Source organism: Plasmodium chabaudi (assembly GCF_900002335.3).
Source record: "Plasmodium chabaudi chabaudi strain AS genome assembly, chromosome: 7".
In the NCBI taxonomy this organism is placed as follows: Eukaryota; Apicomplexa; class Aconoidasida; order Haemosporida; family Plasmodiidae; genus Plasmodium; species Plasmodium chabaudi.
Genome location: NC_030107.2, coordinates 137,944 through 153,480, shown reverse-complemented (window position 1 = coordinate 153,480; position 15,537 = coordinate 137,944). Strand labels below are relative to the sequence as shown.

The 15,537-nt window shown below is 23.4% G+C and overlaps 2 protein-coding genes across 2 annotated transcripts; one reads left to right on the top strand and one right to left on the bottom strand.

Annotated features, from left to right (window-relative positions):
- Positions 1-1,976: 1,976 nt before the first annotated feature.
- On the top strand, positions 1,977-3,389 carry PCHAS_0703400 (protein YIPF6, putative; the record flags this gene model as incomplete). Its single annotated transcript, XM_016797592.1, has 7 exons — positions 1,977-1,989; positions 2,083-2,138; positions 2,353-2,434; positions 2,521-2,563; positions 2,693-2,812; positions 2,978-3,114; positions 3,280-3,389. The coding sequence occupies 7 exons, from the start codon at positions 1,977-1,979 to the stop codon at positions 3,387-3,389; spliced, it is 561 nt and encodes a 186-aa protein (XP_016653529.1).
- A 553-nt stretch (positions 3,390-3,942) lies between these two features.
- On the bottom strand, positions 3,943-13,585 carry PCHAS_0703300 (sporozoite and liver stage asparagine-rich protein; the record flags this gene model as incomplete). Its single annotated transcript, XM_730309.2, has 3 exons — positions 3,943-4,260; positions 4,402-4,618; positions 4,725-13,585. The coding sequence occupies 3 exons, from the start codon at positions 13,583-13,585 to the stop codon at positions 3,943-3,945; spliced, it is 9,396 nt and encodes a 3,131-aa protein (XP_735402.2).
- Positions 13,586-15,537: the final 1,952 nt, after the last annotated feature.

Below are 15,537 nucleotides of genomic sequence, written 5' to 3'. Positions count from 1 at the left end.
ACTGTATGATATGTTGTAGATGTGGGAAAAAACGATACGATTTTCCACATATATATATTCATATATATAAATACATTTGTACAGACGTATATACACGGATATATACATATGTATACATAACACATATGTGAAATAATACATGAACTTTGTAATTACACTACCTATATCTGTGATCAATCACAGAATGAAAATAGAAAAAAACTAGGAAAAATGTTTTTATTAATATTAAAAACTATAAAAAATTATTTTTTTTTTTTTTATATTTCTAAAGTAATATAATAATTAAAAAATATGAACATAATACAGTTTTAAAAACCTTTTTTACTCTTGTAAAAAAGATAAGGCAAAATATGTATGCATAGAATAGCTGTACTTACAGCGATATGTAGAATGGAAAATATATAGCGAAAATTAATAAAAATAAATGAAAAAAATAAAAGTAATTGCATTGAATGCTCTAAATAGGAAAAATTATAAATATAAATATTTCACAAACAAATGAATGATCGTAATTTAGATCTTTTGGAAAATAAAATGTAGATAACTGTACGTGCTTTTTGTCATGGAAAATTGTGTAGTCCTAACATTTGCACACGCCGAGATATATTGACATGATGATATTTAAATAAAACAATATGATGTTTTCACGTCAGTATATTATTATATCTGATCAAATATTATCATTTTGATCTCTTTTTTTAATTTTTTTTTTTTATGCACATATTTGGATAGACTTGGATCCATTTGGCATTAGTTTAAAATGCTTTTGGTAAATCATTTTTAGGTAATAAATGTTATTAAAAATGTTAAAGAAAAAATGGATTGTTAACTTAATATATGTACAAAGATATAGTAGCATACCTTTAATTTTTTGGAAATAATTTAGGAAATGAAAAATTATATAATGGGAAACAGTCTTATTAGTATAACATCATTTTAGTACACTTATAGAAATCGGGCCATATATATATATATGGTCAATGTGTTAATTAGTAGGGGATTTATTAAAATTTGCTTGCATATTTAAATATATATATATATATATATATATATATATATATATATATATACTTAAAAGTAGGAAGAGAATATATATTTGTACATATATATTACTATTTTCCATTTATGTACTTTGAAGGTATGAACAAACTGACCAATATCTAAGCCCTTAATTATTATACATTTTTTATATGTTATAAGATGAATTAGTACGAAGTAGTATGCCCAATGATATATGTTTATTCAGCTAATGAATTATTTATCTTTGTGTAAATTATGAACAGGTTTAATAATATTCATATATTAGGTTAGTAAGGCCTGTAACTTTATATTTATAAATAGGTATAATTTAAAAAATAAATACAAAAAAAGATCTCAAAAATATATTTATGATATATTTTCCTTGTATTTTCTCAAAAATGGTATTTGTATTTATATAAATTGAATTAATTTGTATACATGGTTTATCTTAAAATTTAAAAAAATTTTAAATAATAATAAATGGGTATACCAGTACTGTACTATAATACCATAAAATTGCATGATAAATAAATTATATTAGGTTTTCAATATGATTTAATTTTTATTATAACGCAAATATAACATATGTAATGAATATATTTTATCCTTAATGAAAAAAAAACATTTTGGAAAAAACATTTTGTAAATTATGAAACCAAATCATAAATTTCCATTAAAAAGCATATCATATAAATTGAAAGGAAAAGGTGGTATAAACACAGTAATATAATATATCACAACGATTTATAAAAAAACAAAAAACTTTAATAAATGTGTGTGCAAAAAAAAGTAAAAAAGTTACTATACAAAATATAATTTTTTAGATTAAAAGTATATATTGTATTTTTTTTTCTTTTTGTCGAAAGAATACATAGTTATAACAACTTAAGATAAATGTATATCTGTAAAGAGAAAAACCAATTTTATAACGAAAGAAAAGAATAAGGAAAAGGAAAATGGCAACAAAGAGTAATAATATATATTATAAATATTTTAAATAAAGTTGTTATTTGTTTTTTTAAAGATATAACATTTTGTAAATCATTTTTTTTATATATGTAGCGATGCAATATACTAATTATGAGTTCACCATGGATGAACCAATTCAAGATACGCTGGTTTGTATAATACTATTAACATAAGTGAAGAGAGATATATTTATTTATTTGTTTGTGCGTTTATATGACCAAAATGATGTTATTTTTTATGAAATGGGCAGCAAATTTATTAGTGTCTTATAATATTTATACTATTTAAAAAGGCTAAATTGTAAGAAGCATACACAGTAACTATATTAAATTATTTATTTTTATTATTTTATTAACAATACAGATACGGGATGCGAAAAGTATTTATAAGAACATATTACAGTCTTGCTTTCATCAATACGACAATGATAATATAGTGAAAAAATGTAACAAAAAAAGCAAAAAATAGAATGAAAAACAATATTTAGACTATTATTTTTACATTTTTTATAATATTATTTTTTTTTTCAAGGGGACTTATGGGGATCGTTTATTGTTTACGTGACCTTATCAATGTAATTTTTTTATAAATATAAACAAGTTTTCATATCATAATTGAGAACAAGAAAATTTTAGAAAATACTATCTACCTTTTTAATAGCATATGTATAATATATATACCAACATTTTTTTTTATTATGTAGAATTATATTTTTGGATAAGGAAATATTGGACAAGAAGAATACATTTGCATATTTTTTTGTCATTTTTATGGTTGGGCATATTTTAGTATCCTTAAATTTGTCATTACTACATATAAGAATGTAAGTTAAAACTATACAATAATATGTTAGAAGAAAAAACCAATGTTGAAGTGTTGTGTTAGCCCTTAATCTGCATAATATTAATCTGCAATCATGTTTCATATTTTTTAAAATTAGTTTACTAGTATAATTATAAATATATGCATTCTATGTTTTTAATTTTAGACATTTTTTTCAGTCATTATGCATTATTAGCTACTCTTTATTCCCAATCGTATTTTCCTCGTTTATTAATATCTTTATACCATGTAAAATGGTCCAGCTTTTATTTTCCATAATATCCACAGTATGGTCGTCCTACAGTAAGTTGAGCATTCATATAATTAAAAATTATGTTATATTAATAAGTTTATAGAATGAATGATTTTATTGATAATTGTATATTTTAAATTGTGAAAGAAAATATGATCATAGGTTTTATGCATTTTTATATAGACAATATTTTTTATTTATTATTATTTTCGTAGATTGTATCCTTATTTTAGGAAAATTCACAAAAAATAATAGGCTATTGATTTCTTTTTTCCCAATTTGCTTATTTCAATTTTTTATAGCTACACTTTTGTTAATTAAATAAAATATAAAAATGTTTATTTTTTTGGTCATTTATGTGTGTGTTTTTTAAATATATGAATTTTTATAATATATATTTTTTAATTGTTTATTGTTTTTGATTAAAAATTCTTATGAACATACAAAAATAATTAAAATAAAATAATTACAATATATAGCTAAAATCATGGCAATCCACATGTTTTCTTTTGAGCATTATAAAAATATAAGCGGCGCACTTAAAACATTGGATATGGGATTATAGCTGGTTTATAGTGATGAGTATATTTTGCATATACATACATATTATTTTAAATTCGATGAATAAAATAAGGGAAAATTTTATACAAACATATATATGCTGCAAACATATATGATGAAAGAAAGGCGTTAATATGCATGTGTGCAGGTATGAAGTATTTAGGATATATCATGAGTATGTATACACATATATTAAACTTTTTGAATATGAAAATATCTAAGAAAATCATGTAACGTTGTGTAGAAAAGTGTCTAAATTAAAAAATGATGCTATGCATGCTTGTGAAGATAGTGGAAATGATATGTACAAAAACAGTTTAATAAAATAAGAATCGATTCATTATTTCAAAATTTATATGGGAGTTCCTTAATGGATATAGAAAAGCCTTTATATGCTCATATTTCGAATTATCATTTTTATGGTCATAAGTAAATTTAAATACTAAAAGCATTAGTTTTATTAATTTTCTTTCTGCTTTTTGAACTTCAAAATCATCCATATTATATCCTTTTTTTAATAGCCATGCTGCTCTTGTATATAAATTATTATCTAAAAACAATATGATGTTTTGTATATATTTATATTTTTCCGTGTTTAGTAAATGCCAATAAACATTGAATATGGTTTCGTGTTCCTAACATGATATTTTTGAAAAAGGAAAGAATTTACATGAATACAATTGCATAATATTTATATATAAAATATATTATTATAAATTTGGCATTAATATGGAAACACAAAAAATGATAATATAGTGTGCATAAATATAACATACTTGAGTGGAATGCTTCGACAAATAGGTTTGCTGAGGGCAAAGGGTTGAAGTAAAATAATTATAAAAGTTCATAAGGTTTTTGTAACAATTATATATAGCATAAGGTATGTTGAAACTATAATTGGAATGATTGAATTGCAAAAACTTAAAATTGCATGTTAGTTTAAATCTGCATAAGGCACTGTTACAGCATATATACGAGGGGCAAATTGTCCATCTGAGTCAGAAAAAAATAGAGAAAAAGAAAAATGTATGCAATGTTAAGTTTTATTATATTTGTGAAGGTATATATTTGTGTTCCTTCTTTTGGGGGGAAGAATTACCTTTTGCTTCGATTGCTAAACCCTACTGAAGATATGGAATAATTCCTTTTGGTGTCATTTCGTAAATTGTTATTATTATTTGTATTTGAAGCGCTGTGATTAAAAGATTGTTGGAATTGTCTTCCTCGTAAATAGTTTAATACGAGTTGAAGATTATAGTAATTTTTAACTGGGACTGGAATATGATTAAGGGGGGTCATAATTCTATTTTCATTAGGTTCCATAATTTTTAGTGGAAATAAATCATTAGTATTGCTAATATTGTTGTTTGGATTGTTAAAATCACTGTAAGTGTTTTTTTTATTATTATATTGGATTATTTTGTTATTTTCTTCTAAGTTGTGTAATTTAAGATTGTTGTTTGTATTATATGCATTATTTAGCATACTTAAATAAACATAATTATTGTATATATTGTTATTATTTAAAGAATTTAATGGGTAATTTGGATTATGATATTCATTTTGCATACCCAAATTATAGTTATAAGTACCATCTATATTTTCTCGAAAGGCTTCATTAGGATAATTTTTAGAATACTTATTTGGTTCATCCGTATATATATTTTTGTCATAATTCATATTAATAAACTTATTATTTGTGTAATATTGTTGTGCTTTATAATAATTTATATTGTCTATATCAATATTATTTTTTCCCATATTTAAATAATTGTCTTTAAAATATGGTGGTTGATCATTTGGATTCATATATGGCGGCATGTAGTAATTATTTGTTGGGCCTCTATTTTTTCCATCATTTATTTGGCTTATTTCGTTAACATTATTATTACTATAATTCGAATTTCTATTGTATGCGAAGTTAGGTATATATGGCTGATTATATGGTTTGTCTGCTTTTATTTTTTTCAAATTATTATGAATAATATTGTTTGGATCATTAAACTCTGGTTGTAATGAAATATTCATATTCGAATTGAAATAATTTTCGTCGATGCTATTTTTATAATATGGATGATTGTATATGTTTTTATTAGCTTTATTTAAATACATCATGTTCATATTATCAATTAAATTATAATTTCTTAAATTACTTGATTTTTTCTGGCAAGATTCTGTATCTTCTTTATTTACAGAATTATCATAATTATTCGAAATTTTATAAGCACCGTCTTGCAACTGTATATATTGGTTATCATTCACCATATTGAGACTATTATTTCTATTTCGAGTAGTACTTATATTATTAATGTTTTTATAATTATCATCTACATTACTTCCTAAAGTTTCAGTAGTATTCATATTGCTAGTCATATTTATGTTGTTCATTGTTCCATTAATGCGGTCATCAATTTTCTTGTAACTCGTTCCTTTTGGATTATAAAATTTATTTAATTCATAGATATATTTTAAATCAGACGAAATATTATTTTCGTTGCAATTGTTAACATTGAAATTAGGACTGTCTTTATTTTTTGTTTTATTATTTTGTAAGTCTACAGACGAATTTGTTATGGTATTGCTGTTGTTTATGGTGTTTTCATTTTTTATCGCATTTAAGTTTTCTATATTATTTAAGGTATCAAAATTATTTTTAATATAATAATTTTTCGGGTCTTTACAAATTATTGTATTATTTGATGGGTAATTATTTAAGTTGGCATAGATATTGTTATTTTGATTTTCTTTCATTCGTTCATCATCATTTTCAAATTTTTTATTATGATCATTGATAGTGTTGGTACCTTCGATAGCATTTCCAATATTTCTCATATTATTATTGTAGATAAAAGCCATATCATTCTTAAAATAATCAAAAGGAACACCATTATACAAATAATTAAAACCATTTTCGTTTTTCATGTCTTCATTGTTGCTTTTATTAATATCACAACCGCTTGATGGCATATCATTTTTTATGTGACTTATTAAGTTGGCTTGTGAAGTTAACAAATTATTGGGTGTATATGTATTAATTTTTTTTTGAGGAAAATTATTGATATCACTATAAATATTTATATTATTTGATGATTTTTCATTGCTGTTTGGGTTATATATATATCTATTATTATTATTGTTATATAAATGTTTATAAGCATTATATAAATTGATATTGTTTATCATCATTTGATAATGATAATGATCATTATTATTATTGTTAATAAATCTATTATTAATATTGTTTCGCATAATATTTTCCTCTGTTGTTTTAAAATTGTCAAAGGGTCTTATTTGTGGTTCTGTTATAAGACTATTTAATTCTTCGTTATCCATTTGCCTATTTAAATTATTTTTATTTGATTTATCAACATTATCTAATAAATTATTTTCACAATTATATTTTTCAGGGTGCTCGGATTTTACATTTATTAAATTAGACGAATCATTATGCATATAATTTTTATGATTGTTAATATTATATAAATTATTATTGCCTTTGTTATGTTCCTTATTATTTTTCCCATAACTGGTAGCAATATTGTTATTTCTATAAGTGTATACACTACTGTTATTATAGCCCTTTATATTGTTGTTCAAATTGTGCATAATATTATCATTATATGATTTAATATCATTATTGGGAATATAAATATTGTTATCATTGGAGCCTTTAATATTATTGTTATAATTGCAAAATGTCCTATTTGAATATCTAGTATTATTGTATATTGCACAATTTTTATTATCATTTGTATTGGAGGAATAATGAGGGTTTGGTATAATGGCGTTTTTATCTAATGGCATATTTATTACATTATAATTATTATCAGCATGTGGAATAGGTCCTTCAGTGTTATATACTGCAGGTGTATTGTTATTGGTGGGGTTAATGTTACTATTAGTATTGCTTATGGAGTTATCACAAATATTGCTATTATTATTATATCTTGTATTACTGTTTACGTGATTTGTTAGATTATCAAATTGGGGTACATTATAAATATTATTAAAGGAATTAAAATTGATGTATTCATTAGGCATACTATTTTTTCGTTCAGATATGTTCTCTAAATTTTTTGCATTTAAATTATTTAAATATAAAAGGTGTGTCTGATTCGATGGCAAGTTCATATGTGATTCATAAATAGAGTTCCTTCCACTTGTGTGTAAATCATTTAAATAATTATATTGAGCATTTTCATTATTATCATATATAAGATTGTTATTTGTTTCTATAGTATTTGAATTATATTTTTTATTTATTTTAAATAAATTATTAGTTAAAACATTTTTCGATTGCATTTGGCCATTTTCATCTAATGCTTCTGTATTTATTTTATTATTCTGAATGCCCATGTTAAATACAGGATAATTGTTAGACCTTGGAGTTTCAGCATTTTGTCTATTGTTATCATAAATTGCTTGATTTATGCATGTGTTATTTATGTTTTCATTTAGCATTGGTGTTGTGTTTGTGCCTTTTGCATATTTATAATAACTGGAGTTATTTTCGTAGTTATTTTCAAAATTACTCACGGAATTGTAAAATGGAAGTTGTTCCATAGAAATGGTTTTTAAGTTGTTTTTTTTCCTTCGATTTAATGTGTCTTGGATTTCAAGGTTGGGATTTTTTATTTTTTGGTCACTGCTACTGCTGTGATTATCATCATTAATATAATAATTTCCGTATAAATTATCATATTTATCTTTTACAGGATTTAAGTCAAAATTTTTCATTCCATTTCCCAAAATAAAATCATTATTTTTTTGTTCTTCACTATTATTATTTGTTTTATGCTCCAAAACATAGCTAGGTGTGTTGCTATGCATTTTCATAGTTAAGGAACTCATTCTACTGTTTTTATTGTCACTTGTTTGGCTATTTATATAATTATAGTTTTGTAAATTTATAATATTATCATTTTCATTTATGTTTATATTGTCTTTTATAAGTGCTATTTTGTTGGCCGTATAGAGGTAGTTCGTTTCGCGTTGCGATAGCTCAGGGTTATGTTGTGTTTGAATGTTATTATTTGTATGAAATTGTGGATATTCTGAATTTGTAAAATTATTATCAGCATTTCCCATGTTATTTGTGCTATTGTCCTTAGTTATTATACCATTACTACTGTTCTGAATGTTTAGGTTTTTATTATTATTTATGTTTTCGTTTAACTTCATAGTGTCATTCATATGTATATCATATATGGTTTTATTAGTATTATTTCGAATAGAAGATATAGAATTATTATTTTTATCGTCGATTGGATCTGTTATTGTTTCTACTTTGATATATTTTGTTCTATTACAAAAATTATTATTCGTTTCTTGATTATTTTGCCTATCAATTTCTGCACCCTTGTAACCATCATTATCTACTTTTCCATGAATTCCATTATTTTCCGCATCAAAATAATCATTTTTATCAACATTTGAAGCGATACTACTTTTTTGTTTTTTCAGATTTTCCTTGTATTGTGTATTTATATCATAACAATCAATGTCTGTATCGCGTTGATGCTTTTGGGAACTATTAATACTGTTCTTATAATTTTTATTTAATGATAATTCATTAATAGTTTTCGTTTTACTATTATTTTCATTATTACCTTTAAAATGACAATTATCAAGCTCATCGTTTTTGGGTAATATCACAGATTGTTTTGGGTTTATAAAAGAGACATTTTTATTTTCATAATTGCTTTTAATCAAAGGTTCGTTAGTTGTTATGTTATTGTTTTGATTTTGAGAGACGTGGCATATTTCATCACTTGGTAAGCAGCAAGTTTCATCGTTTTTAACATTTTTGGTGTCTATATGTTGAAGATTTTCTTGAAAAATATAATTTTGTTTTTTACCAATGGAGTTAGCTATATTCCCATTATTTTCTATATTGTTGTTAACAAAATTGGTATTACCATTATCATCAGGATTGTTTTCATTGCCTTCTTTGTCAATATTTTCAAAATGCTCATTGGTTTTATCATTTAACTCTGTTTTTTGAAAATTTATATCGTTTTCTTTTATTTCATAAATATTATTTTCGTGTTGATTTTTAATTGGTATAATTGTGTTATCACAATTTTTTTGATTTTGTTCGTCATATATGGAATTTATTTGATTATTATTTACATTATTTTTTGAGCAATTTTCCAATTTGTCCTGGTCATTGGTTAATGAATCCCTGTTTATATAATTTATATTTTCATTATTAATTGAATATGCTGAATTGTATTGGATATAATTATTGTTATTTCTTTCAATAGTTTGTTCAGGGGTGTTCTGTATATACATTATATTATTTTGAGGGTTATATACATAATTCGATGTTTCGGAGTTTATAGCTGGATATTTTACTTCATTTTTTATCGTTGTGAAATTTTGAGAATTGCTTCCCTTATTAATATTTCTGTCATCATTAATACTGCTAGTATTGCTGGCATTATTATCATTGATATAATAATTATCACTATTGTGAATGCAATCAAATTGTTCTATGGCCTTTCTTGTTGTTCCATTGGTCTGGATTATATTGCTTTGGCGCACATATTTATTATTATTTTGGATATGAGGTAAAGTTGTTTCTAATCTATTTGTTTGAGACTCATATATAGTGCTATAACTTTTTATTATGTTTTTTGAAAGTTGAGGAGAGCCATCATTTTGAAATATCATGTTATTAACCAGTTCATTATATATGTTGCATCTGCTATCATTATTGTAAGAATAATTTCGAATCATATTATTACTATGTAATGAATCTTTACAATTTAAATAATTATTATCACTACTTTGAGGATTTAAAAACTCATTTGAATCACATTCATCCATTAAACGGATTGTATTGGAGTTGCTGTTATTATATCTATTAATATTTTGTTTGAATTGATTAGAATCTGTATTATTATCTTTAGCACTATTGTTACTATGGGAATTGGCATTATTATATTGATTTATAGAGCTATCATTAGATGCCATACTGCTATTGATATTATTAATGCTTGAGGATTTAGGAGATACTTCTTTAAAATCCGTTGGCTTAAATTTATTATTATCATGAAAACAATTATTTTTCATTTGTCTTTTTGACATAATACCTTCATTTTCCTTGGTTTCATAATTAACATCGTCATATATATTTCCGTTTGAATAATTATTACTTCTGATATAATTTTCGGAATATTTTTTATCGTAATTATTGTCATCATTATTATTATTTTGCTGATAGCAATTGTTCTGGTCACCATACAGATCATTATATTCGTTTTGGTTTCTACTTTCAGGGTTATTATCACTGTTATTGTTGTTGATGGTACTATTATTTGAATAACATTTTCCATTTATATCTTTTTTTAAACAAGCAACATCTTCCATATTGTTACTATCTTCAAGGTTATTTTCTTCGTCAGTATGCAGACTCGATATTTCGTTTATATCAGGGTTGTTTGTGGGATAATAATCATTATTAATGCTTTTTATCTCTGTTGAAATATTTGAATTTGGATGGGTATGAGTATTTTTTGAATTATGATCGCTCCAAGCCATATTTATATTCTTGGTTTTATGACCTATATGATTTAAATCTACCATATTATTATTTGAATTGTTATTACTTATGGGATTGCTATGAACTATTCCATTTGATTCAAATGCCTGGCTATAGCATTGTTCAATATTAATAGTAGTAGAAGTGGGTGATGAAATACTTGCATTAGTAGCAGTGGGAATGGCAATACTAGAAGTAGTAGCAGAAGATATAGCAGCATTTATATCATTATTATAGCTATTATTGTGGATGTTGTTCCCAAATGTGTCATTTTGATAGAAGAGATAATCATTGGACATATTTTTTATCAGAGGTATATTATTTGAATTCAAGCTAAAATTTTTTATATTATTTTGGGCATTAATATTAATAGGGTTTGTTATATGTTCATTTTTGATTGGATTGATATAAAAATTTTGATAGCTATTTTGTTTAATATCTTGTGATTTTATAATATTATCATCAGTTTGTGGTTTAATTGGATTTCCATTTTTAGGATCATTTTTATTTTTTTCGGTTTTTATATATGGTTTTTTATTATTGTTGAAAGATGTAACTGTGGGTTGATAATTATTGGAATAGATGGGGGTAGAATTGAGCTCATCTTTTATTTCTATTTTACTTTTATTAGAGCAGTTATCAGTATTTTGATTAATGTTAAAGTTAACGGCATCATTTTTATTATTAAACGGATTTCTTATAAAAGTGCTATTATTAATGTTGTTATTGTTAGTATACTCTGAACTAGTATGATAAAAGTTGTTATGAGGGTTTTGATAATTATGTATATGTTCTAAATTGTCCACATTATTTAATGTATATGCAAATTTATCGGTGTTAGTGTAATCATGCATCAAATATGAAGATGGTATATTAAAATTATCATTAGATGAAATATACGAATTGGTATTACTACTAATGTTATTATTGGGATTATTATTGATGTGAAAGGGTGCCTTATTTTTTGATTTTAATAAATTTGTGAAATCATTAAGATTGTTTTCATTAATTTGGGCATTAAATTGGCCATCAAACAACTTCAAATTCATATACATATTATTTAATGATTGAACATCATCAATAACTTGAAAAGAATTATTCAGTCCAAATGAATTAATAAATTTCTGGTGAGAATGAATATTTTTAGCATTTTTTTTATTTAATGCCTCATTTTTTCTTAATGATAACATAGTACCTTTTCTACATAAATCAGTTATATAAAAACAATGATCATCATGATAATTTATAAATTCATTAGTTTTTGTTTTATTAATTCTTTTACTAAATTTTTTATAGGTTTCATTTTTTTTTCGTATAGGAAATAATATATCATCGAATTCTTTTTCTTTTTGGATTTCTTCATTTGTGTTATTTCTTTCTTCAGAATTTATTTTATTTTTACAAGTTTCGCTTTTATTATTTTCTATTAATATAGAGGTGTCTTCTTGTAAATTTGTGTATTTTTGTTCTGTATTATTATTTTCCATTTGTTGTCTACTTAATATTGCATTATCAGATGTATTTTTATTAATCAGGTTTTTATCTTCTATGTTTGTTTCATTAATATACGTTTTTATATTACTTATATTTTTCTTTTCTCCATTTTCAAAATTGTGGTCTTTTAAATTATTTTTTTTATCGATTTTTTCTTCATTAATGTTCTTTGTGTTATTATTATCTACATTTTTACAAATTTCTTTAGTTGAAATGTTAGCATTTGTTTTATTTGATGCATTGGATTCTCCTGATTCACTGATGGTTTCACATGGTTCTTGCTTTACCTCTTTTAATCGTGCTTTATCTGCATTGCTACTGTTCCCTGTCTGTTTAAGGTTATCATACTTATTGGAATTATTGTCTTTATTATTATGATGGCTATCTGTATTTGTGATGCTTTCCATTTGTTGTTTATTTTCTTCATGGGTATTATTACTGTTAGGATTATCATTTTCAGCATTTTTAAGAGAGTCAATTTCCTCTGTCTTTGAACGTGTTATAATAGAATAATTGTTTTTTGCAGTAAACTTTTTTTCATTCGTTTCATGATTTTTTTCCTTATTTACTGAACCCTTTTTGCCTTTTTTATTTTTTTCAGGCTTTTCTTTTTTATGATCAGATATGTCTTCATTTGAATTTAATTTATAGTTTAAAAAAAAAGCTCTTACTTTTTCATCTATAGATTCTGTGTCTTCGAAATCATTTTTATTATTTTCATGTTGTAAATTGTTTTTATCTTCTTCATATCTTTTTCGTATGTTGTGTATTTTTGTAAGAACTATTAAACCAATGTCATAATGATCGAAAATAAATTGTATATCATTTTTGGACATAAAATATGAAAAAAAGGAAAAAAGTATTTTTTTGTTTTCGCTTCTCAAAAACATAGGGACGTGCCGTGGCTTACCTTTTCTCATTTTTTATCTTTATTAAATACAAAAAAATAATTTATATATTATATAATCTATAAAATTTGGATATATCATATAAATATGAGTATATTACAAAAATATGAGATAACGAGAATAATTGCATTTTTTGTGATGCAATCAAACGGCTCTCATAGATTGTATTACTATTATTTTGCCTAAGAACGTATGCATATTTGTATGAATATATTATATAGATGATGTATTTTATACGCTCTCAGGCATAAGTATATGTGTTAGTTTTGTTCTTTTGTATAGATATATGTCTATTTATAGATGGTATATATTTTCTATTCAATAGAGATCTTTAGTTAAAATTATATTTTTGGAAAATGGTAATTTATTAATTTTTACGTATTTCTATATTCCTTCTACGTAGTTTTCAATTCATACTAAATGGAGATATTAATATATCTTTTAGCAATATATATACATATAAAGATATTTTAAGAAATTATATTTATATATTTACTTTCTATAGTGCATACTTACGTATGCTTTATATTTTCTTTTGCAATTGAATATGTATAAAATATATTTTAAGATTGTTCTTATATTATATATATTTGTTCTCTCTATTTTTATGTGTGTCTATTAGGAGTGGTTTCTGTTTAATTGGGTTTTTCAAAGGTAAAGGGAAGATCCTTAATTTGATTAGGATCATAAAAGTTTTAATTTTCGTATAATTATAAGAATACGAATTTTTATTATCATTTAAAAATCTTCCTATATAAATCATGTAATAACATGTAAAAAATATGCAATAATATGTATAGTTATATACTATTGAAAAAAAGAAAAAAATCAAATAAAAATATACATGAAGGTGTAAATGTATTCAATATAGGTAAAAGTGAATCAATATATAAGAAAAGCGGTATCAAAGAAAAAAATATGTAAAATTTATTTTGTAAATATTATAAAATTATATTTATTTATTATTATTTATTTAAATATTTTTCTTAATGAAAGTTGTATATCTAGGATGTGCAGTAGAACAAAACATATTAACAACTGTTATTTATTTTGTTAATATTTAATTAAAATATGGTATGATATCATAAATATTTACATGTTTTTATCAGAATATGCACATATATATTCATAAATATAAGTATGCACATACATGAATATATATATAATATGCATGTAAATTAGTATGATGGCATAAATATATTATACATGTGTATATTGAAAAAGGAAATGTTGAAAAAATAAAAAATGGAAAAGTTCATTGTATAATGTAGCGTGCAAAAAGATGAACTCGTATTTATTAATATTAAAAAATGGGTTATAAAAGATAAAAATATCTATATATAGATATTTATTTTAATTATATGCAACATACGATTTATTTGTTCACAATGAATACATATGTCAATATGTACATGCATATATATTTTTTGAATGGGTATCCATATTAATTTTTTTAATCAAAAAAAATGAGAATTTTTCTATATGATTATATATATATATTCTTACATACATACAAAAATTATATTGTAGAATACTTAAGATACACATATATTGAAACTGTAATTGATAATAATGAAGTATATAAATATTTATGAATAAATAATTGTGTAAAGACAATTTCATGAATTTTAACGTTTTCTTATCGAGCATTGTCATTTTCATATTGCACGTGCTTATTTAGCTTTGCATACCGTTTTTGATTCCCCAAAAGAGAAAAAAATTAGTGGGAATGCATATATAATTGCAGAAAAAAGAAAATGCCCATATACATTTTTATATAGGTGCATTAAGGCTTTACTAAAAATTTATTAGGTTTAATCTAGTATATAGCGAAAATAAAATAAAAATACGTTTTTTTATATGCATGTGAAAATGAGACCACTTAATTTTTTTAAAAAGGGTATTGGAGATATTTAAGTTAATATAAAATATAAAAATAAGTTTTGCATTAAACACCAAAAAAA